This window comes from Lampris incognitus, chromosome 16 (assembly GCF_029633865.1).
Source record: "Lampris incognitus isolate fLamInc1 chromosome 16, fLamInc1.hap2, whole genome shotgun sequence".
NCBI lineage: Eukaryota > Metazoa > Chordata > Actinopteri > Lampriformes > Lampridae > Lampris > Lampris incognitus.
Window position 1 is genome coordinate 10,401,072 of NC_079226.1, and position 24,498 is coordinate 10,425,569.

The window sequence follows — 24,498 nt, forward strand, 5'->3', positions numbered from 1 at the left end:
AGCTTCGCTCTGATTGGCTGTTAACCTAGGGCGCCGTATGATCGGACTTGTTTTGAATTTGCTTCCGGGGTTGAAGTTTGTCGTCGACCGTGACGTCACCGCCGCCGCCAAACTCGAAAACGGTTTCGCGGTTGTGTTTTTGACTTTGCGAGTTTTTTTTGTTTTTGTCATTTCTTTTAAAAGCTACCTTGTGATCGTCATATTCGATTGTAGACAACACAACCAGACAAGAAGGAGAGAGGGACTTGGAGAAACATGGAGGGGCAGTCGGCAAAAGGTGATCGGGGTTTTTTTTCCTCCTTTGTGATTGTCAGTAGTAGCAGTGGCAGTATTGTTGTTTTCACACGTGGTTTGTTGTGGACGCTTCAGGTGTTCTGAGCCACTTGAGCGACCTGGAGGCGCTGGAAAAGCAGCGGCGTAACAGACGCAAGCCTCGGGGTCGTGTGGACGAGCTGAGGGCCGCTATTCAGACACTGGTCACACAGAGAAACCGGCTGCAGGCGGAGATGGAGGCCAACACGGTGAGTCGCTTATACCAGTGTTTCTCAACCGGGGGTCCGCGGACCCCTAGTGGTCCGTGGTGTAATTGCAAGGGGTCCGTGAAAATAAAATATCTTTTAAAAAAAGGTCCTATGACATTTATAGAAATAGGATTATTTCACTCAAATGCGACTGAGACCTTTATCTACCTAAACTATAAAGGGTAACAGGACTTTTTTCTCTAATTACATCTGTTTCACAAGTGTAATTTGTTGTATTTTAATAAGAGATCTCGCTCCCGTTTGCATTGTTAAAAGTTACTGCATAAAAATTTTGTTGTTACATATATCTGAAAGTTACTGAATACATATTCTGTGTTGTTACATATATCTGAAAGTTACTGAATACATATTCTGTTTTGTTACATATATCTGAAAGTTACTGCTTAAGAATTCTGTTGTTACATATATCTGAAAGTTACTGAATACATATTCTGTTTTGTTACATATATCTGAAAGTTACTGCATAAGAATTCTGTTTTGTTAACTATATCTAAGTTACAACTGAAAGCTCTTATTTTTGCCCCAAAGAGTGAATAAATGCTATAATGCAATTTAAAATGCAGTTTCTACTGTTTCTATCAAATTGCAACCCCCCCCCCCCCGAGATCAGGTGGAGGGGCCCTCAGGGTAGATCAAAAATACGCAGGGGGTCCAGGACCCCAAAAAGGTTGAGAACCACTGGCTTTTACAGATTGAGGGTGGTCACGTAAATTTGTTTAGTGTTGGTCGCAGGTCCAAGACTGTGACTGAGCCGGCTCAGTTAAGTGGGACAGGGTCGGTTTGGTTTGCGGTGACGTAGTTCGTATTTTCGGGCAAACTTGACCGGCAGCATCGGCGATGCTCCATTCCCACCCACGTCAACTGTTTTCACTAATTAGCGCTAATTGGCTGAATGTCTATTAGTCAGTGAAATCAAAGGATTGCATGCAATTTTGTATACACGTGCCTCCGCATAGACCACAAGCGGGTATCACTAATGAAGATCCTCACCAACCTTGCTTCGACTGGGACGAATGCAATATTTGTTCTCAATCAGGTCCTCAGGTACCCAGCTGTACTGCTGGTTTTCAGTTCTCCCAGGCAGCTCATTCACCTGTTGTTCAGGCTCCTGTCAGTAGGGTTTAGACTTAAAACAACAGGTGAGTGTAATGACACAACAGCAATCAAGTCTCAAGTGATGGCCATGAGACATGCTTTGGAATAAAGATTGTTGGTCTTTGAAAGCAAGTGTGATAACCTCCAAAGTCGTCCGAAGACCATCTCTAAATCATCTCCACCCATTCAGCATTTGCCCCCAGGAGAGATCTCACCTTCCCTGTTACCCTCCGTCCCCATCAGCCAGTTACAGTCACTGATGTCATCATCATGGCAAATTTCATCCATCCTCATCAGTGTTCTTAAGCCAAGGCTCACAACTACCACCTCCCCATCACCTCTTACCTCATGGCTAAGAGAATAGGTGACCTCAGGCCTCTTGTACCTGAGAAGATTAGATTAGAACTAGAAAAACAGTGTTTGATTCGGCTGGGTCGCGAGGAAGAGACTGCAATAAGCCTTAACGTCGAAAACGTACCGGTGATACTTCCTGCCTCGTAGTAAGACATTTTGGTGTTACATCACAAAACTGTCAAGTGAATTACGTAACTGCTATGCTGGATCTCTTTACACTGCTAAACTGATGAAGTTCATATTAAAATCCTTTCGATTGTTGATCTAAACTTGGTACACTGTGTTTTCTTCAGAAACTGCAGATGTCAATGGGGGAGGAGGATGATGACGACGACGACAATGACTCGGTGAACTCGCAACTGTCGATGCTGATGAAGAGACGGACACAACTGAAAGACCTTCTCCGTGCTCATTACCTCATTGGTACTCGCTGTCAATAAATCTGTATCTGTCTGTCTGTCTACTTCTGACTACCTGTCTATCCATCTGCCTATTTAGGTATTTATATATCTATGTGTCTAAATATCTATTTATCTATATTTGCCGCTGAATGACCGCTGGTATAGGCTCCAGCATCCCTGTGACCCTGGTAGCAGGATAAGTGGTTTGGATAATGGATGGATGGATGAATTTATATATCCACTAACTGGATTTACCTGCTTTGCTGGGTCATGAAGAGTTTGATCCAAAAGTAAACCTCCACCTTCAGGTCTGCCACGTGCTAGTACTAAAAGTCTTCAGATGGTTCAGAATGCTGCAGCTAGAATCCTAACTAAAAGTAGACAATTTTACCGTATTGCACCAATTCTTGCCTCTCTTCATCGGTTTCCTATCCATGTTAGATCAGACTACAAGGTGCCTCTGCTGACTTATAAAACCCTAAATGGGCTTGCCCCATCTTACCTGTCTGATCTCAAACCGTACATCCCATCTTGAGCTCTGTGGTCTCAAAGCACAGGGATCCTGTGTTTACCCAAAGTTAAAAAGAAGTCAGCTGGTGGCAGGGCCTTTTCCTATCAGGCCACATTCTTGTGGAATAACCTGCCTGCTGCCATCAGACAATCGGAGTCTGTTGAGTCCTTTAAATCCAAATGTAAAACTTTTTTTTTTTTGCCTTAACCTACAATTAGTTGCCTTTATGTCGAGTGCTTCACAACCTGTGCTGCACGGTGGGTCGGTTCTGTCTCAATATAGATTATTGATTATTGCAAACTGTTCTCTCACATGTCTTTTCTCTTTCTCTGAATGATGTCGTCTCCTTTCTCTTCTGTGTGTGAATGGTGTGATGTGAGTCCCCCCCGTGTGCACGTGTAGTCTGTCCTCCCAGGTCTCCATGGTGACGGTGGATGCTATCTGGATGCTGCTTGGCATCCTCCTCATCACATTTTTGTATATCTTATAAAGCCATATGATTTTGTTACCCTGTTTCAATGTTGTATCCTTTTCTTTCTTTTCGATGTTTGACTAATGTCTTTTCTTGTCTCTTCTCCCGTGTATGTGAATGCTGTGATGAGAGTCACCCCTGTCGCATGTGCAGTCTGTCCTCCTGCCAGGTCGACATGGTGATGGTGGTCGCGTGGCTCAGGTCCTAGGCTGTTATGGTGGCATCTGGACACTGCTTGGTGTCCTCCTCATCATATTCATCATTTCTTATAATTTCATTATTTATAATTTTGTTATCCTCTTTCAATGTTGTTTTCTGTAAATAGTGTTTTATTTTGTACACACAACATCCATTGTACGCCTGTCCGTCTTGGGGGAGAGATCCCTCCTCTGTTGCTCTCCCTGAGGTCTCTTTGTATTTTTTCTCCCTGTTAAAGGGTTTTTTAGGGAGTTGTTCCTTAACCGATGTGAGGGTCAAAGAACAGAATGTTGTGTTGCTGTAAAGCCCCCTGAGACAAATTTGTGATATTGGGCTGTATAATTAAAATTGACTTGAGTTGGTATAATGAAACATAACAAAATGTAAAAAAGTGACTGCATGGCATCTTTATTAATGTTCATGACATTGAGGGGCTCGTTCATAAACAACGTTCACAGTTTTACACTCTGGTGCCAACATTAAGAGTGAGTTTGGAGATCTGGCTCTTGAGCAACCAACATTCATCAACATGCACCTGGCCAAGGGGGAAAACCTACCAGGGATATTTGTTTTGGCATTTTTGAATTGCTTAGAACTGTCTTTTCCATGTGGACTACACTTGATCATGGATCATGTAGACTTGCTATTAATGGAGTTGTACCTGAGGTCCAGTACTAGAACTTCGCATCCATGCCCCGCGCATAGGTCCACTAACTCTTGGCTGTTAAACCCTGAATATGCATACACACACACTTTTCTAGAATTATCTGTAGAGCTGTCTCTTGTCTGTCCATCTGTCTGTTTATGTGGCTGTAGAACTTTGCGAGTGTCTGTCCAAGTTGCATCAATGTTTACTTTGAATGAATAGAATTTGTATTAAATGGTATTGCTTCATCTCCAAGTGGTTTAGTTCTAATCCTCTCTCTCTCTCTCTCTCTCTCGTTTCATACACCTAGGTGGAAAAAACATTGTTAAAACTCACCACGGTAAAGGAGTTTCTATCTCATTGGCCACCACCTACGAGGGACTCTACTTAGACACCTACAATCTGGATATAGACCTGACAGCCAGGCTGAAGATCACACGCCATAACTTACCTCCCTTCATCCCTTTAGACCGTCTGATCGAACAGAGTAACATGCAGACGGACATAATGGCTTTTCTGGACACCCTCAGTCAGTATCTCAATGCCTTCGTTGGACGCAGGCAACAGCTGAAGCTTGTCAAGGTACCACACTTAGTAATATGGAAATGAATTGGTATGGTATATGTAAGAGCAGGATTCAGTTTATATTCTACATGCTATGTTCCTCTTATAATGGAGACTTGATAATTAGTCACAATGTTTTCTTTGATATAGCTTAGGTATATATATTTGAATATGTTTCATTTGTGCTCATTTAAGTATACTTTATATTCTTTATGTAAGTCATGTGGTTCTTGAGTAGTGCTGTTTATGGAGCATGCGCAAAATAAGGGTTCGTAGTGAATAAAGCTTTTGACCATGTAAAACGGATTTGGGTAGCAGTATGTATTGAACTGGGCTATAGTGAAATATTTGAGATGTCTTTGGTTGGACAGTAAGCTGTGTTTTGTTTAATGGTTGTAAGGAGCTAAGAACTAAACAAATGATTTAGTGACGTTCCCCTGCCTGGTGGACTTTTATGTCGGACACGCATTAGATCAATTAGAACACAAGTCAAAACTAAAATTTGGTGGTATTAGGTCCCTCATTCTCTCTCAATCTCACTCCCTATTCACTGGACATTTTGGTTGGTGTATGCTTGCAGGTGCACAAAAATGTGACTAAAATTGCCGGCAGCCATACCAACATGTACCCTGGGTCTGCCAAATGACAGAAGCTAAGCAGGTATGGGCTTGGCTAGTACTTGGATGGGAGACCACCTGGGAAAATGAGTTGTTGCCAGAAGTGGTGTTGGTGGGCCAGTAGGGGGCGGTCTTCCCTCTGCTCCTAATAAAAACAATAAATATCAAATAGTGCAGTGACGGGGACACTGTGCTGTAGGAGATGCCGTGAGACGTTAAACCGAGGTCCTGATTCACTGTGGTCATTAAAGATCTCATGGCACTTACTGCAAAGAGTAGGGGGTTCCCTGGTGCCCTGGCAAAATTTCCAAACCTGCCTCTCTCCATCTGGCCACCTAATCATCCCCCCATGTCTTTGGCTCAATGATTCCTCCCTCTCCACCGCAAGCTGATATGTGCTGAGCGTTCTGGCACAAAATGGCTGCCGTGCATCACCAAGTGGTGCTACACATTGGTGCTGATTGAAGTGAGTTACCCCCTTCACTGTGAAGCACTTTGGGTGTCTAGAAAAGCACTATATAAATGTTCTTCTTATTATTATTTAATTATTATTATTATCATTAGAAGGGTACCAGCAAGAGTTACAGGGAAGGTTTACAAGATGGTTGTGAGACCAGCTGTTATATGATTTTGAGACAGTGGCACTGACAAAAAGAAAGGAGGGGGAGCTGGAGGTGGCAACGTTGAAGATGCTAAGATTTTCATTGGGAGTGACGAAGAAGGACAGGATTAGGAACGAGTATATTAAAGGGACAGCTCGGATTGGGCAGTTTGGAGACAAAGCTAGAGAGGCAAGATTGAGATGGTTTGGACATGTGTAGAGGAGAGATACTTGGTATATTGGGAGAAGGATGCTGAAAATGCAACTTGATTGATTGATTGATTGATTGATTGATTGATTGATTGATTGATTGATTGATTGATTGATTGATTGATTGATTGATTGATTGATTGAACATGGAGCTGCCAGGGAAGAGGAGAAGAGGAAGGCCAAAGAGGAGGTTTATGGATGTGGTGAGGGAGGACATGCAGGTGGCTGGTGTGACAAGAGGAAGATGCAGAGGACAGGAAGAGATGGAAACGGATGATTCGCTGTGGCGACCTCTAACGGGAGCAGCCAAAAGTAGTAGATTATTATTATTATTATTATTATTGTTGTTGTTATTATTGGGTTCGAACCCTGGGGTTATCGAACCTTGGGGGTCATCCCAACTCCTTCTGTGTGGAGTTTGCATGTTCTCCCCGTGTCTGCGGTGGGTTTCCTCTGGGTGCACCGGTTTCCCCCACCATCAAAAAGACATGCATGTTAGGGTTAATAATCCTGTCTGTGCCCCTGGCCGAGGCAATGGCAACACGAACTGGAGCTGATCCCCGGGCACTGCACGGCGGCTTCCCACTGCTCCTAGCTACACAGCTAGGATGGGTTAAATGCAGAGGAGGAATTTCCCCACAGGAATCAATGAAAAGATATAATAAAAAAGTTATTATGTATGATTGATCAGGAGTAGAAGTGGGATGGTTATCAATGATTGTATGTCAAAGCATCAGAGAGCTAGAGCCCTCGAGATCGAGATATTTAGATGTCTGGGCGACTTGCTTCCCACTCATATTAAAAGCAAAGAAGAAGGGACTGATAAGTGGCATGCCACTGTCAACAGAGGCTGAGTCATTTCGGGTTGTTTGTGTGCACAGCAAGAATGACTAGATTCCGAGAAGGTGAGAAGGAGGACAGTAATTCTGTGTGTTTGACTTTTGAAGGGGAATTGCCAGAAAGCGTGTACCTTGATTATGTGAGTTACAGGATGAAGCCTAATGAGAGCGCTCCTCTCAGATGTTTTTGCTGTCAAGAATATGGACATTTTGCTGCAGTATGTAATGGCGTCAGGAGATGTGGGGAGGACGACTGCAATGTGGAAAATTGTAAAGTTGGGAAAGCACAAGTGAAGTGCCTACACTGCAAGGGAAATTATGGTACAGGATAAGCGCAGTGTCCAAAAAGAACGAAGAGAAAGTAGGAAGAGAAGGTGACTAAGATGAGAGCAGGAAAGGGATTGTCATATGCTGAATCTGCTAAGAGAATGGTGAGACAAGAAGCTAAGGAGGACAAGTCAATCAGGAAGCATGCTGAGTTAATTTTGTATGGACCAGATGACGTTTTTGGCCTTTTTGGCAAAGGTAATTAACTATACTGCTGGAGTAGAAAGAAAATCTGAGAGAACTGACATAATTGTAGATGCAGCAAGGTGATTTCTGGGTGTTATGGGAGTTTCTGGAGAAGGTGTGCAGCAGCTGCTGAGAGAGGCTTTTAGTCCCTCTTGGAAATCTCTATAATAACTAGTTTGATTGAGAAGATATGAGGTTTTTTTTTTTTTTAAGTAAAGAGTAGTAGTAGTAGTTTTAGTAAATAGACATTCTGGTCCACTCTCCATTCCAGTTGGTGGTGGTAATGCACCAATTGTTGTTTGCTAATCGTCAATAAACCTAAGAAAGAAGGAGTTGGACTCAGCGTCTGTGATGTCACCCATTGGTTTCTGAAGGGGCATTTTGAAGCCTAAAGTTTGGCATTATGCTCACCACCATTTTGTTAGTTGTTAGAGCCAGAAAATCCAAATTTTGGCAACGGGGTGGAGTGTGTCAGAAGCTGGAGGGTGGGGGGCTTGGTGGCAGACATATTGATAGACCTGTCAATCAGTGCAGATGGCCAACCTTTTTTTGATTTTGCTATACTCTATTGATCCCCGTAGGGAAATTATGCTCTGCATTGAACCCATCCTAGCTGTGTAGTTAGGAGCAGTGGGCAGCCACCATGCAGCACCCGGGGACCAACTCCAGTTCGTCTTGCCATGCCTCGGTCAAGGGTACAGACAGGAGTATTAACCCTAACATGCATGTCTTTTTTTGACAACATGCCACTTTTTTAATCATTAATATCTTCTTCATGGAACAATAATTTTCAAATTAACCACCCTCTCACATTTTGAGCCAGACTCCAAATTAGCGATTAAGAAAAAAAAATGTATTGACTTTGTATTTGAAGGTAGAAGTTAAGAATTCCCTAATTGACTTACATAAAACTAATCATTTTTTGGAGTTCGCCACCAAGCGGTTATAGTGGAACTGCAATTTAAGGCACTTAAGCAATGTCTTCAGCTTTCAGCCCTGGTGGTTGCCACTTGGTTATGACTTCCTCTCTTGTCAACAAGTTCAGTTCAACTTGTTATGGTTGTGATTGTGTGCAGGAGCTCCATAAATCAACTGAAGTGTTGGAGAGCAACATGATGTGTTCGATTCTGGTGCTGCTGCTCACTGCTACCAACCAAAACAAGGCTGTTCTCTGCAAGATGACCTACGCCGACCACACCAGATGCCTTCCCACTAAAGTCAGCTTCGAATCTGAAGGTAGGACTCTTAACACTTGAATGACCAAGGCAGCCATTTTGACGGTTTTGGATTTTCAAAGTTTAATAACTTTGTGGGAAAAAAAGATACAGACCTGCCACTCCCTGAATGCTCCTAAAATTGCATATATTTACAATAAAATGAGTTTTAGATCAATTGCACACAAAAAAAGCTATGACAAGATCTACCTAAGACGACCATGAGCGGTCAAATGACCGCTCGTAATTTGTGCGTCACCGTGCGCGTCATGTCACTATTTATGACGTATGTTGGTTGCATCATTTCCTTCATGAAGTTCATTGCTCTGTCCTAGAAACACACTAGCGTTCTCCAGTGCAGAGTAATAGTCTAAATTAGATTTTTGATTATTTCCAACAAGTCTGGTTACAGACGCCATTTCAGACGCACCATGACTACCATCGTTGCAGTATTTACAGGCGTTGGACAGCGGCCATTTTAAATTGTTTGAAACCTAGTGTTAAAGTTGTTAAAATATTAATTTTGGTGTCAGTTAGTTTCTTAACAGACATACTGACGTATATGATGCATTTATATCACAATTGGGTATTTGCCCATGGTCGTTCTAGTAGTTTTTAAGTTCTGGTCATTGTTTGGGACTGTTTCAATAGGTTTTTTTTATTTATTTATTTATTTTACATTTCACATTTTATAGGACTTGTTACGTTTTTAGATTAGCAATATCAGATTAGCAATATGTGCACTACTAAGAGGTAAACTTATTATAGGCTTCAAACATAACCACCAGTGTCATTGACAATCATGCCCACAAATGTTAATTCCGACTGTCCATTACAGAGAGGCATAAGCATGCAGTAGAGGATATGTGATCCAGCAGCAAATAAGTAAATAAAGATTTATGGCCTACCTATCTTTGATGTTAAGTAACTTTATAGAAACTGAACAACAAAGAATGCTTTGCCAACTGGCTAATTTAAAAAAAAATCAAATCTGTTGAACTGTGTACATGAATGGTGGTCGTCAAGACAATTTTATTTGTGTAGACCAGGGGTCGGGAACCTTTTTGACTGGGAGAGCCATAAAAGCCAAATATTTCTAAATATATTTCATTGAGAGCCATATAGTATTTTTAACGTATAATAAATTAAATATGTCTTACTTTTAATGCGACTTCTGGTGCTGCATGGTTTTGCTGATGGCCTTGTAGTCTGGTTCATACGTGGTGAGGTTGAGCTTCATGCAGGCGTTGAGGCTTCCATCAGTTAAACGTGAGCGTAGGTTGGTCTTAATGTTCCTCATATGCGAGAAAGACTGTTCACATGCATATGTAGAGCCAAACATGGTCAATACGGCAATACTCACACGCTGCATTGTGTGGTATGTCACAGGAAGCTCGTTCCAAGTTTTAAGAATCAGCTGGTCTTCAGGTTGAAGATTTTTAATTTCTGTCCACTTGCGTTCCCTCGCCAGCTCTGCTCGCTGTCGCGCAAGACTTTCCAACTCTCCATTAAGTGACTTGAACTTACTCATCCACATGTCTGATGCCTTCAGGTCAGCAACTTCCAGCTCAAAGTCTCCGATAGAGAGCCCGAGGATGCATGTCAGGTCGATTTTGTCCACTGCACACTCATGTGGATGAGTGATGAACTTGAAAAGACCAGTGCGCGCACGAAATTCTCCAAAACGTGCTTTGAATGACTGCAGGAGATTGAACGTAAAGCCAGCTAGCTGCTGGAGATCCAGATGTTGAGTGGAGTCACTTGCTAAGCATGCATCTCTAAATTGTTGCAGTCTTTCAAAGTGCAAAAGACGACCTGTTTCAATGTCCCTGAGAAAGACTTCCAGCTTGCTTTCAAATGCAAACACTGCTTGTTGAAGGGATGAGATTGTATTTCCAATACCTTGCATTTTCACATTGAGCTGGTTCAGATGGCCAGTTATGTCCACGAGATAGTGAAACTGCAGGAGCCAGTCAGTGTTGTCTAGCTCAGGATGCTTGACGCCTTTCATTTCAAGAAAAGTCCGGATTTCACTCAGGCAAGCCGCAAAACGGCTGAGCACCTTCCCCCTTGACAACCAACGCACGTTGCTGTGTAAAAGCAGACTGGGATAATGATTCCCAACTTCTTCTAACAGAGCTTTAAACTGCCGATCATTTAAAGCTCGGGCAACAATAAAGTTGACCACTCGAATGACCAGAGACATCACCTCGCCAAGCTCCTGGCCACACGTCTGAGCGCAAAGCGCCTCCTGGTGCAGGATGCAATGAAAACTTAGGATGGCTCTCTTTTCATGTTCACGGAGAAGCGCTACAAATCCTTTGTTCTTCCCCAACATACAGGGTGCACCATCAGTACAGACAGAAATAAGTTTATCCATCGGTAGTTTTTTTTCTTTAGCAAACTCCATGAAAGACATGAATAAATCCTCTCCTCTTGTTGTCCCTTTCATTGGCAAAACAGCCAAGCTTTCCTCACGCAGTGTGTCACCTGCAGCATACCTGGCAATGATACTGCACTGAGATAGATGGCTAACGTCTGTTGACTCATATAACGCGAGAGAAAAGTATGTCCCGGCGTTTATGTCCTTAATTTGTGTTTCCTCGACTTGATTTGCCATCATGATGCTACGATCGTGCACAGTTCTTGCTGACAGGGGCGTGTCTTTTATTCGTTTGATTATCTTGTCTTTATTCTGGAAGTCATCAAGCAGTTCATTGGCCACATCAAGCATGAATGTTTTGGCATACTCGCCATCTGTGAATGACTTTCCATTCCTTACTATTGCCAAAGCCCCCGCAAAGCTAGCGGAATTCCCGTCACCTTGCTTGGTCCACACACGTAGTTGCTGCTGACTCGTCTGCACTCTCCGCTGTAGCTCCTCGCATGCCCTTTTCCTGCTGTCCCCCGCTGGAGATTTCGATGCAAATGAAGCATGGTGCGTATCGAAGTGCCGCTTTATATTTGACCGTTTCATCGATGCAATTTTATCATTGCATATTAGACATACCGCAGATCCTGCTCTCTCCACAAATGCAAATTCCTCTGTCCACGCAGCCTGGAATGCACGGTAATCATCGTCTTTTTTTCTTTTCGCCATCTTTTCCGTTACAAGGGTTGAAGCGGATAAACTAGTTGGCTATCTGATAAAATTGATTTCTTCACCTTTACAATGACCCGGACATGCTCGCGAGCCATTGGTTCCCGACCCGACCCACGGGTGACCCGTGACCCGTGAAATTTATCTTCAAAACTAATTTCTGTTTACTTTAAAATGACACAGTATTATTAAGAAATATCACAAGTATTTTAAAATCAGTTCCAAACTGATTTTTTTGAAAAAAAAATAATTTTCAACTCAAAATTGTCTGGGAGCCATATGCCGTCACCGGAAGAGCCATATATGGCTCGCGAGCCATAGGTTCCCGACCGCTGGTGTAGACCAATATCACAACTTATAAATTCGCCTCAGTGGGCTTTACAGCAATACAACATCCTGTCCTTACACCCTCATATCGTTTAAGGAACAATCGGCTCTGTGCATAACTGTAGTCCACTGACTTCCGGTTTCTACTGCAGCGGTCATACCAGTTTCCTGTTTGTTGGCGTGTGCTATTGACAATGGCATATTTTTCGCGATGCCTGCAAGATTTACCATGGATAAATGTCAACGACATGCACAGAATTGTCGACAAACTTTCACCTGCACCTACCAGCTAACGGATGAAAAGTTTCAAGTTGCACATACTCATCCTTATAATTGTGGATGTAACTTGATATGTACAATTTGAAAATGTTCACCCGTTTGCTGGTAGGTGCAGGTGAAAGTTTGTCGACGATTCTGTGCATGTCACTGACATTGATCCATGGTAAATCTTGCAGGCATCGCGAAAAATATGCCATTGTCAATAGCACATGCCAACAAACAGGAAACTAATATGACCGCTGCAATGAAACTGGAAGTCAGTGGACCACAATTATGCGCACAGTCTATTCTCTAAAAAGACCCCTTTAACAGGGAGAAAAAATGGGAAGAAACCTCAGGAAGAGCAGCAGAGGAGGGTTCTCTCTCTCAAGACAGACAGACATGCAATGGCTGTTGTGTGTACAGAATAAAACACAATTTACAGAATACAACACTGAAAGGAGATAACAGAATTATAATGGAATTATGATGAGGAGGACACCAAGTAGTGTCCCGATGCCACCGGGACAGCCTAGGACCTGAGCCACGCAACCACCATCACCATGTAGACCTGACAGGAGGACAGACTGCACATGCACACAGGGGAAACTCACATCACACCATTCACATACATGGGAGAAGAGACAAGAAAAAACATTAGTCAAACATCAGTGTGAGAGAAGGATATAACTAGGAGATGTCCTGATACCACTTTTCCATTTCCAATACGCCAGCTTTGGCTATCTGCCAATACCGATATCAATCCGATGTTTTGTTTTACTCTTGTACTTGTACTACTACTACTACTACTACATTAGGGGTTAGGGGTCGCCACAGCTGATCATCTGTTTCCATCTCTTCCTGTCCTCTGCATCTTCCTCTGTCACACCAGCCACCTGCATGTACAAATAATGATAATAAAATACATGCAAGCACTTTGCTTATGATAGCTAATTACCCACCTAAAAACATCTCACTCAAATGGAGAACAAACAAATACTCCCCAATATATAGTCCACAACAGCAGTTGGTTATGAAAGACTGCCACCCTTTATTCAAACACTACTACGACTTTCGGCTGCTCCTGTTAGAGGTCGCCACAGCGAACCATCTGTTTCCATCTCTTCCTGTCCTCTGCATCTTCCTCTGTCACACCAGCCACCTGCATGTCCTCCCTCACCACATCCATAAACCTCCTCTTTGGCTTTCCTCTTCCCTGGCAGCTCCATATTTAGCATCCTTTAGTCAAACCCTTTATTCAAACACTAGTTTGGACGTCCTGCTGCAGACGCTTAGGCTGCATATTCAGCTCTACTTGGATGTTTTCTACCTGTGACTAGGCAAGGGGCAAGTGTTTGAAGTGGCCTACTATTTTTCTCCCGTTGGCCACTTACACTGCGCTGCAACAACAGTCCCTCATGCACAAGTAGCTGCAGTGTGCGCGCGAAGCATCCTAAACTCGCCACGCCAAGTTGATCCATAGCCTTCTTCATATTTTGTGCATTATCCCTTAAAACTAAATGCACTTTGTTTTTTATTAATTGTCCATTCACGCCGCATTTTCTCAATGGCTGCTGTAACGGAATCCCCTCTGTATGGGCTACAAAACTCTCGGGGATGCAACACCACTTTTTTAAAGATAAAATCCCAGTCTATCCAATGTGCGGTCAGACTGGACAAGGACATTGGACTCACGTCTGAGCTCCAGATGTCTGTTGTGAAACTAACCACGCCAACATTCTCTAAGAGTTTGGAGAGAAAATTGCAAACTTCGTTGTGCATATGAGGGATGGCCTTTTCCGTTATATAATGGCGACTGGGCAAAGTGTAGTGAGGCTGAAGGTGCTCAATTAAGCGTCGAAACTACTTTTCTCTCTTTATATTTCACCTCTTGGCCAAATTATATGCAGTCATGGCATAAATTCCCATTGGTATGCAGATGATACTCAGCTGTGTGTGCCTGTAAAGGCTGATGCTTGTACTCAAATGACTATTTAGAGGCCCGCTTGGCTGCTGTGAAAAATTGGATGTCACTAAATTTTCTGCTTTTAAATTCGGATAAAACTGAGATGCTTGTTGTTGGCCCTGCTAGACGTAGACACCAATTTGATCAAATAACAGTAACAATCGACAACTCTGATCACACAAAGTGTGGCAGCCAAAAATCTTAGTGTTACGTTTGATCCCAGCCTTTCCTTTGATAAGCACGTTAAAGAAATCACCGAGACTGCCTTTTTTCACTTACGTAACAGCTAAAATTCGGTCTTTCCTTTCCATGGCTGCCACAGAGACTCCAATACATACATTTGTTTCATCCAAACTTGATTATTTTAATGTTCTCTTTCCAGGTCTGCCCCACGCTAGTACTAAAAGTGTTGAGATGGTTCAGAATGCTGCAGCTAGAATCCTAACCAAATCTAGCAAATTTGACCATATTACACCAATTCTTGCCTCCCTTCATGGGCTTCCTATCCGTGTTAGATCAGACTTCAAGGTGCTACTGCTGACTTATAAAATCCTAAATGGGCTTGCCCCATCTTACCTGTCAGATCTCCTTAAACCGTACGTTCCATCTTGAGCTCTTCGCTTTCAAAATACAGGGCTGCTGTGTGTACCCAAAGTTAAAAAGAAGTCAGCTGGTGGCAGGACCTTTTCCTTTTTTTAAATGCAAAATGCAGCAAAGAAATGTATGCAGTGAATTTTTTTTTTATCTCCATTGAAGCAAGTTTATTCCAAAATCTAATCTCAGAATATGATCTGCTGAAAGACAGGATTTAGACAGAAGATGCTTACACAGGAAATTACAGCAAAGTCTGATCGTATTTGTTCATGGGCCCTGTGATTTATTTATTTTTTATGGCTCTTTTTTATGTGCATTGTTTTTGCAGACAGTGACCTCTCTGATTCTCATCACTGGGAAGAAATCTCCACCCTTCTAAAGGAGACACCTTTGCACAAAGCCTTGACAATCATGCGAGAGAGAAGAATCATTGTTTAACGGGTCTGGGTATGATGCATCTCACATGTACAAAACTGAGTTTGTTTTTGCAATGTCTGTCCTTTAATGTTTTGTGTAAAAAATGTATATGCGTTATTGTTATAATAATAAAACATTCAAAAACATGTTATATACCACTTCCTTTTTGTGAAGTCTTGTGTAACGCTCACTTGGAAATGTAGTTCTGTCACATTTTACATTTAATTTATTACAAGAGTCATGTACCTTTAATTCCTTTTTCCCTTTTTCATACTGTCATGGAAACTTACCTGTGAACATAATTACACAAAACACTTATGGTTGATGATAAAAGACAGTATTGTACAATACGGAGACAAAACAAGACAAATTGTAATGTACAATACAGATAATACAAGTCATGGGTTACTTTCCTATATTTTCCCTGTATTCTCAAATGCACAAAGGCGTTCCCTTCCCTATCTTCCTCTTTCCTAGACAAAGAAACACCTATTGGTCAAATTCAAATGACTATACGTTTTCCATGCCTAATACTCTAGGTTGGACATCATCTGGTCATCTCCAGCTAAGGGGGGGGGGGCATATAGAATTACAAGGCCCTCTGCGTTAAGCAGAAAATAAACAGACTCGGGGCTCCTCCAAGAGCTCTGTGCCAAGACAGCACCTTGCACCACATAACACAACATTGTAAGAGCTGAACAGAAGATGGGAAGAGGGGAAAACAACTTCACATCCCCCCCATAACAAGACATTCCTTACTCCTCTCTGGGGAATTCAGACCGCCTGGTACTAGATGACACGACCTCCTTTAAAGCAGATTTGACCAACAGGCGTAGGGAATCAAATACACATTGAATAAATCAGGCACGCAAACTTGCCACCTTTCAGCGAAATTCACCGTTTTGAATCCAAAATAGGTCACCTACGTGATTTGTGCACAGCTCTGCTGAGAAATAATTGGGGCGGGGGGGTCAAGAACCTGCCTAGTCAAAGTGACTTCCATAGACAATAGAGCGTCAACGTCTGATGCAGTGGATGCGCGTGCATCGACTGTCAACAAAAGGCAGCAGCCAATCAATTCGCTTGTCACAGTACAGCGCGACCCCAGACCATCGGTCTGTGACGTGCTGTGTGGAAAAAGCCGAAACGAAGTTGACACAGTGGCGCGTGGCAGCCACGAGACTACAGAAAAGACGTCAACCGAAAAATAACTGCCAGCTGGAAAGCCTGAAGTAAGAAATCAAATTGGAGGACACAAGAACTGTTAGCAAGCTAGCTAACATTAAGGGAAGATGTCAGGTACAGGGAGGTGGAGCACACACCCTGTAAGAACATGCGGTCAGCAGGAACCACTGACAAACGCCAACGGCAGCAGTCTGCTAGAAAAGCCATGGCAGCAGAGCAGGTATGGATGCCAACCATCTGGCAGTGCCCAGGAGCACAAAAGGCAGACCGCTGAAGAGGGCAAGGCCGAGGCATAAACAAAACAGCAAAAGCAGGCCCTTGAGACACTGGTCCAGTCCAAGAAGAAAAGATGACAAACCCCTCTAGCCCTGTCCCCTGCCCCCCAACCAGTCCTTAAGCGTATGATGCTCTTTCATATTCACATTTGTAATTTTTCTTTTCCCATTTCAATATGGTTTCTGGCACAGAGTGGATATCTACTACTACTTTCAGCTGTTCCTGTTCAGGGTCGCCACAGCATTTCCCTTTTTTTTTCCCCTTCAATTTTCCCCCTGTTTTCACCCCAATCCCGGTCGCTGCTCCACCTGCTCTCTGCCGATCGACCAACCAGAGGAGGCGCTAGTGCAGCGACCAAGACAAATACCCACATCCGGCTTCCCACCCGCAGACACGGCCAATTGTGTCTGTAGAGACGCCCGACCAAGCCGGAGGTAACACGGGGATTTGAACCGACGATTCCCGTGTTGGTAGGCAACGGAATAGACTGCTACACTACCCAGGCGCCAGAATTTCCATCTCTTCCTGTCCTCTGCATCTTCCTCCGTCACACCAGCCACCTGCATGTCCTCCCTCACCACATCCATAAACCTCCTCTTTGGCCTTCCTCTTTTCCTCTTCCCTGGCAGCTCCATATTCAGCATCCTTCTCCCAGTATACCCAGCATCTCCCCTCCACACATGTCCAAACCATCTCAATCTTGCCTCTCTTGCTTTGTCTCCAAACTGTCCAACCTGAGTTGTCCTTCTAATATACTCGTTCCTAATCCTGTCCTTCTTCATCACTCCCAATTAAAATCTTAGCATCTTCAACTCTGCCACCTCCAGCTCCGCCTCCTGTCTTTTCATCAGCGCCACTGTCTCCAAACCATACAACATAGTAGCTGGTCTCACTACCATCCTGTAAACCTTCCCTTTTAACTCTTGCTGGTACCCTTCTGTCACAGATCACTCCTGACACTCTTCTCCACCCTGCCTGCACTCTCTTCTTCACCTCTCTTCTGCACTCCCCATTATTTTGGACAATTGACCCCAAGTATTTAAACTCATCCACCTTCGTCGCCTCTACTCCTTGCATCCTCACCATTCCACTGTCCTCCCTCTCATTCACACATAGGTATTCCGTCTTGCTCCTACTGACTTTCATTCCTCTTCTCTCCAGTGCATACCTCCACCTGTCCAGGCTCTCCTCAACGTGCACCCTACTCTCACTACAGATCGCAATGTCATCCGCAAACATCATAGTCCACGGAGACTCCTGCCTGATCTCGTCCGTCAACCTGTCCATTATCACTGCAAACAAGAAAGGGCTCAGAGCCGATCCTTGATGTAATCCTACCTCCACCTTGAACCCATCTGTCATTCCAACCGCACAACTCACCACTGTCACACTTCCCTCACACATATCCTGCACCACTCCTACATACTTCTCTGCAACTCCTGACTTCCTCATACAATACCACACCTCCTCTCTCGGCACCCTGTCGTATGCTTTCTCTAAATCCACAGACACAGTTTAACTCCTTCTGGCCTTCTCTATACTTCTCTATCAAAACTCTCAAAGTAAACATCACATCTGTGGTGCTCTTTCATGGCATGAAATCATACTGCTGCTCGTTAATCGTCACCTCTCCTCTTAACCTAGCTTTTATTACTCTTTCCCAAATCTTCATGCTGTGGCTGATCAACTTTATACCTCTGTAGTTGCTACAGCTCTGCACATCACCCTTATTCTTGAAAATCGGTACCAGTATGCTTCTTCTCCAGTCCTCAGGCATCCTCTCACTTTCTAAGATTGTGTTAAACAACAAATTATTACTCTCCATGGATATGGAGAGTAATAATTTTGAAAATAATTGTAATTGTGTATCTGGTGGGGCTGCCCTTTGTTAATTCCCTTTGTAAATGTGAGTATATCATATGTAAAGGTACATTTGAACTTAATAAATTAATACTTTTTACTTTATTTTGGTCAATCTTGTAATTCTGTTAGCTTATGACCAGCACCAGATTAATCTTAAAAGATATCAGAAATTAGCATTTAGTAGCTTGTTTTTCACAACAACAACAAAATCTCTGGGTGAGCATACCCCCCGGAGCCCCCTAGCGGGCCTGTTTTTCTCTGCTTACACGTGCTTCTCATCTTTTTCACCCCTAACCAGTTTGCATGCCTGATAATTCCTAATGCTTCATGCCAGTTGTCGTTCACAGTACCTAAGCTTTACATTGTGTTTTAAATGATCAGTCCACCAAAGTGAAAAACCTTGTTCATGTAACTTTTTCTTTTAATTTTCTTTTCTTTAGGGAACTTGCATGTGTAGCTCGGCTTCTCCAGTGCTGTTGAGCGTCTCAATAAAAGCGTTGGCCCTCTGCTGCAAAGCTTCCCAGTGAAAATATCGGTGCCTTTCCAGTGATTCTCTGCCAGCCTGCTGTTGCTTGGCCAGTTGCCTTTTTGAGGTAGAGTCAGTAGTTAAAATGTCTCTCAGCTGTCTTACAGACAACCTCCCCGCCCGGCTGATGGACGGCTGTGCAGAGACAGACCGCCTGAATCCCGGTAGCTCAGATGTTCTGCCGCAGCGCAGAGATCTGCTGGAGGGCAACCTTGAGCCGCCAGATGTATGAATTTCCCTCGAGTCCATCTCAGCCTCTCTCCGCTCGGCTGGCTCCTTCAGGTTTAAGTGGATTGTTGCTTTTGGTTCACAGACTTGCGGCAGCAGTGTTTGCTTCCTGCAGGACGGTGTCTCTCCGCCATTGTAGCGTCTGGTGTGCGGACCTGTACAACACACCTGACAGGTGCAGTTCACACCGGAGCACGATTTCCACCCGCCTCATGTCTTTACGCACCACCGCCTTACGTCCATCCATTACGTGCGGGCCTGTCCATCAACCAGTTCACAAATCCGTCAGTCAAACTTCACCCCTGTATCACATTCCACACATTAAAAGACAATTCAGTTTTGTTTTTTAACAACCTGGTAAAGCTGTGTCTAGCTGTGGTCCCATATCCAGAATTTCCAAAAGTAAAACCCACGAGTTAAATTGTACGCATAATGGCAAAAGCCACAAAAATAAGACTCAGGTTGTAAAAAAAAAATCCCAAATTCTCTTGAAATGCCACAACATGCACTAATGGCCAAGTTATATACTATAACAATTTAGAAATAACACTTCCATGTAAACTGTATAAGTATGCTGATCAAAGTATGGCTTTTACCCCCCCCCCAAAAAAAATTATATTACCCTTCTATTTTTATGTTTTACGAAATTTTTTAAAACATAACAAAAAGGTAAAAGAAATTTCAGGAAATGTAATATTTTGGTTAAACTATACAGTCACTGTGGCTGTGCTATTTCCATTAAAGTCGATAAACTTGTATATTATACCCCCCCCCTTTTCCCCCCAATTGTACTTGGCCAATTACCCCACTCTTCTGAGCCGTCCTGGTCACTGCTCCACCCCCTCTGCTGATCCGGGGAGGGCTGCAGACTACCATATGCCTCCTCCGATACATGTCGAGTCGCCAGCTGCTTCTTTTCACCTGACAGAGAGGAATTTCACCAGCGGGACGTAGTGCGTGGGAGGATCACGACCAAGCCGGAGGTAACACAGGATATTGTACCTTTTTAAAATGCAGATAAAGATGAGGTGAAAAGCTGGAAGGGAGAAATAAAAAGCAGAGGGGTTAAAGTTACAATAACAAATCAAAAATTCTTTCAATTTGAATTTTAAAACGGGACGAACACCACCAGAGTCAAATTCTGAATCCAGCTCGTTGTACCCGTTCCAAATGAAAATGCTTTCAAATCAAGTCTTTTGACCTGGATTGTCAGAACCTTTTCCCAGTGTGCGATGATGTCGTGGCACTTGTTGAGCAGCATCTGCTGCTGTGCGTGTCTGCACATGTGGACTGCAGCAAGTGACTCAGTGTTTATAGGACAATGAACCGGTCTGGTGGCATTCACACCCTTTTTCTAAACCAATGCAGATTGGCACATTCGTCTCTAGCGTCAAGGTGTAACGTTACAGGATGATTGCAAAAACCCTTGAGTGACACTCCACACAGTGATGATGCCACACAACCACCAAAACAAAACAAAATGCCAAAGTGATTAAAATGTTGATGAGGCATTTGAGAAAGTCTGGTTCGAACAAGGGAATGAAAGTGATCTTATGACTAGTGGCTGGATGTATTGGGACGATGATAGGGTTATGCTGACCCCCACCGCAGCCCAGCTCCACTCGGAGTGTAACTCAACACCACATGTCTCTAGCCAAAACATTTGACATCCAGTGGAAGGATTTAGGGCTGTGAGTCACTCGCTGTTCACAAGACCGCATGTGGGAGTCTAGGGGAGAAGGAGTGCAATACTCACCCCGAATGTAAGCATGTAGATGCCCATTTCAGAGCACTTTGATGGAAAACGGACTGTGTGTGCAGCACAGAGCAGTAAATTCAACTTAAGGGGGTGGGGAAATTTCCCTCAGTTAACCATTGACTCACCAGAGTTGCAAGGAGTGCCACAAATGTTATGGGCTACAGATGATTACGATATGGAGTTGGTTAAAGGGGCTGAACTCCTCCATGTGACACCCAAGAGCACATACCCTCCATGTCAGGCACAATATCCGCTCAAACTAGAGGCAGTAATAGGTATAACACCAGTGTTGAACAGTTTGCTGGCAGCAGGAGTCATTATCCCTTGTGCTCATTCACCAGTGAGGAGGCCTATCTTCCCAGTTAAAAGATGAGGCCGCAGAATCAGCCAGCAGAGCGGCCATTCATGCAAGACTCACGAGCAGTAAATGCAGCAGTGTCCATGTGCACCCAGACCCTCAGTACTGGTTTGCGGTCATGTTTCAGGGTAAAACATATATGTGGGCCAGGATGCCACAAGGTTATGTAGAGTCCCCAGCAGTCGACTTGCAGGTTTTGCATGCAAGTGTGGAGAGTTTAGAGGTCTTCCAGCAGGGAGCACGTTGATATAGAGTATGTCGACAATTTGATAATCTGTTCATCAACAAACAAGTTTGCTGGATTGGTACCATTGCGTTGCTGAAACATCTGGCTGAGCAGGGCCACAGGGCCAGTCTGTGTAAATTGCGATTTGCAAAGGAAAAAGTCACCTCTCTAGGGCACGAGATCTAAAAAAGAAAAAGGGTAAAACACTGAGCCCAAAATGAGTGGAAGCCATCCTCAAAATTCGAAAATCCTTTCATTAAGAGGCAATTAATGCCATTTTTAGGGACGACAGGCCACTGTAGACAGTGGATCTGTGACTATGCACCCCTGGAGGCTCCACTATTATCTATTACTCATGGCCATGGACTAAAACCAACTGACAGTGTGATGTAGCCCAGCGTTTCTCAAACCTCTCCTGGAGGACCACTTGTCCTGCATGTTTTAGATCTCGCCCAGCTCCAAACACAGCAGATTTAAATGATCAGTTTTGTTATTAGGCAGCTTCGGGAGCTCATAACGCGTTGATCATTTGAATCAGCTGTGTTGGAGCAGGAACAGATCTAAAACATGCAGGACAAGTGGTCCTCCTGGAGAGGTTTGAGAAACGCTGATGTAGATAGAGGCTGCTAATGCAGCTCTCACCCAACTAACACAGACTTTGACTACCGGCTACACTAAGTGGCCTAGGATTGGTGTTCTGTAGGACAGGTATCACAGTAGAGGGTTTCCGGATAGCAGGGATTTGGTTACAATCAAGCGACATCTGAAAGATGTGGTGGAGGACACGGCTAGGCTGGTCAGCACAGTATCACAAATGTGTTGTGGACCAGGGGCCTCCCTGATGTTTACCCATTTTAAAATGTCTCTAACACATTCCTGACCCATCACAATACCACAGTCAGGAGAAAGAGACTCAGGGCATCCGGGTAGCGTAGCAGTCTATTCCGTTGCCCACCAACATAGGGATCGCCAGTTCGAATCCCTGTGTTACCTCCGGCTTGGTCGGGCGTCCCTGTAGACACAATTGGCCGTGTCTACGGGTGGGAAGCCGGATTTGGGTATGTGTCCTGGTCGCTGCACTAGCGCCTCCTCTGGTCGGTCGGGGCGCCTGTTCGGGGAGGGAGGGGGAACTGGGGGGAATAGCGTGATCCTCCCTCACGCTACGGCCCCCTGGCGAAACTCCGCACTGTCAGGTGAAAAGAAGCGGCTGGCGACTCCACATGTATCGGAGGAGACACGTGGTAGTCTGCAGCCCTCCCCGGATGGGCAGAGGGGGTGGAGCAGAGATCGAGAAGGCTCAGAAGAGTGGGGTAATTGGCCAGGTAAAAGTCATTAAACGTATTTGGGAGATAAGTACAATTCATTCCCCCAATTTTAAAAGGTCTCCTGTCAGTCTCCCTGAGTGATTGAAGATATACATTTAATTCCCCCCAAGCTGTCCGCAGATCATCGCTGCTATACTTATGTTCCATCCTGTCCTTATATACATTCTTTTAGCTTTTCTTGTCTCATTCCTCACTTCTTTAGTCCTTTCCTAAGAGTGCATCTGTCGCCATCTTCTGTGATTGCAAGCTTTCCCAAATCCTCTGTGAACAGTACACATGGCCACTGAAACTCTAGTTAATGGTCACGCCCATATCTGCATAGGAAACTGGTGGTTGGTTTTGGTCGTTATGCTTAATGGCGGAGACACCTGCAGTCAGTTGAGACTGCAGAGGTCACTTAGATGAGCGACGAAACGTTTCTCTCAGAAAACCTACCCAGATGAACATGTGTTACTTTTCCTGTCTCCGTCTTCTGACTACCTTCGCCGGAAGTTACAGGGGAACCGAATTTATTTCGGATCCAGGGCCGAAGTTCGCTGGCGCTGTCCGTCACCGCCTGGTGCTAGCTAGCTAGCTAAACTCCAGAGTACAACCCAACACGGTTCAATAGTTCACTTCGTCTGAAAATGGCGAGGACACCGTCTTCTCTCTTTGGAAACACATTTAATCCTTCTTCACAGCTGCACAAAACGTTGACACAGGTCCCAATATATCACAGTTCTTAGTGATATTTCCTTTCACTTGCGCGGAGCTCCCACTACCGTTCGCGCCACACAACAACAACTTCCTCATTCGCCCCTCCCCACCAACCAATCAGAGTCCGACCCCAGATCTTGCTCTTAAAGCGGCAAACCCTTATTTACCAACAACCGATTCAACCTTCTTTGACAATATATTCTACCCCAGTGTTTCTCAACCCAGTCCTCAAGGAACCCCCTATCCTGCATAATTTCTTTGCAACCCTGAATAGGTACCTGTTTGTAGTTATTCAACCAATCAGCAATGAATTTTATCAGACGTTGCACACCTTGCATAATTAAGTGCTGCGAGATGATTGGTCGAGTAAGTACAAGCAGGGCTACCTGTGCAGGGTTACAATGAAAATCTGCAGGATAGGGAGTCCTTGAGGACTGGGTTGAGAAACACTGTTCTACCCGTCTTTACTTCATCTCATCCCACTTTCCCTCTTTACCCTAATTCAACCCCCTCCCCCACCCACTCTCCCCACCTCCCTTATTCCATCTCACCTCTCCTCCACCTCCATGTCTCGCTCTCCCCCATATTACAAGTTGTCCAAACTGCAATGCCCTGCG

At 44.1% G+C, this 24,498-nt stretch overlaps 1 protein-coding gene and 1 long non-coding RNA gene across 2 annotated transcripts; one reads left to right on the forward strand and one right to left on the reverse strand.

Moving 5' to 3' along the window:
• Positions 1-255: 255 nt before the first annotated feature.
• cenpo (centromere protein O) lies at positions 256-15,998 on the forward strand. The gene is made up of 6 exons (XM_056296455.1): positions 256-277; positions 370-519; positions 2,274-2,414; positions 4,530-4,801; positions 8,640-8,799; positions 15,351-15,998. The coding sequence occupies exons 1-6, from the start codon at positions 256-258 to the stop codon at positions 15,458-15,460; spliced, it is 855 nt and encodes a 284-aa protein (XP_056152430.1). The 3' UTR covers positions 15,461-15,998.
• A 3,192-nt stretch (positions 15,999-19,190) lies between these two features.
• Positions 19,191-24,454, reverse strand: LOC130126866 (uncharacterized). The gene is made up of 3 exons (XR_008811747.1): positions 24,433-24,454; positions 20,322-20,553; positions 19,191-19,819 (listed from the first exon to the last, which is right to left on the reverse strand). It is a non-coding gene; the product is annotated as an uncharacterized LOC130126866 (long non-coding RNA).
• Between the last annotated feature and the right edge of the window lie 44 nt (positions 24,455-24,498).

Excerpts from the sequence above, each read along its gene's own strand:
- cenpo (XM_056296455.1), top strand. The coding sequence starts at position 256 with ATGGAGGGGCAGTCGGCAAAAG. Across the intron at positions 278-369 it reads GGAGGGGCAGTCGGCAAAAG|GTGTTCTGAGCCACTTGAGC; the intron begins GTGATCGGGGTT and ends TGGACGCTTCAG. Across the intron at positions 8,800-15,350 it reads AGTCAGCTTCGAATCTGAAG|ACAGTGACCTCTCTGATTCT; the intron begins GTAGGACTCTTA and ends TTGTTTTTGCAG.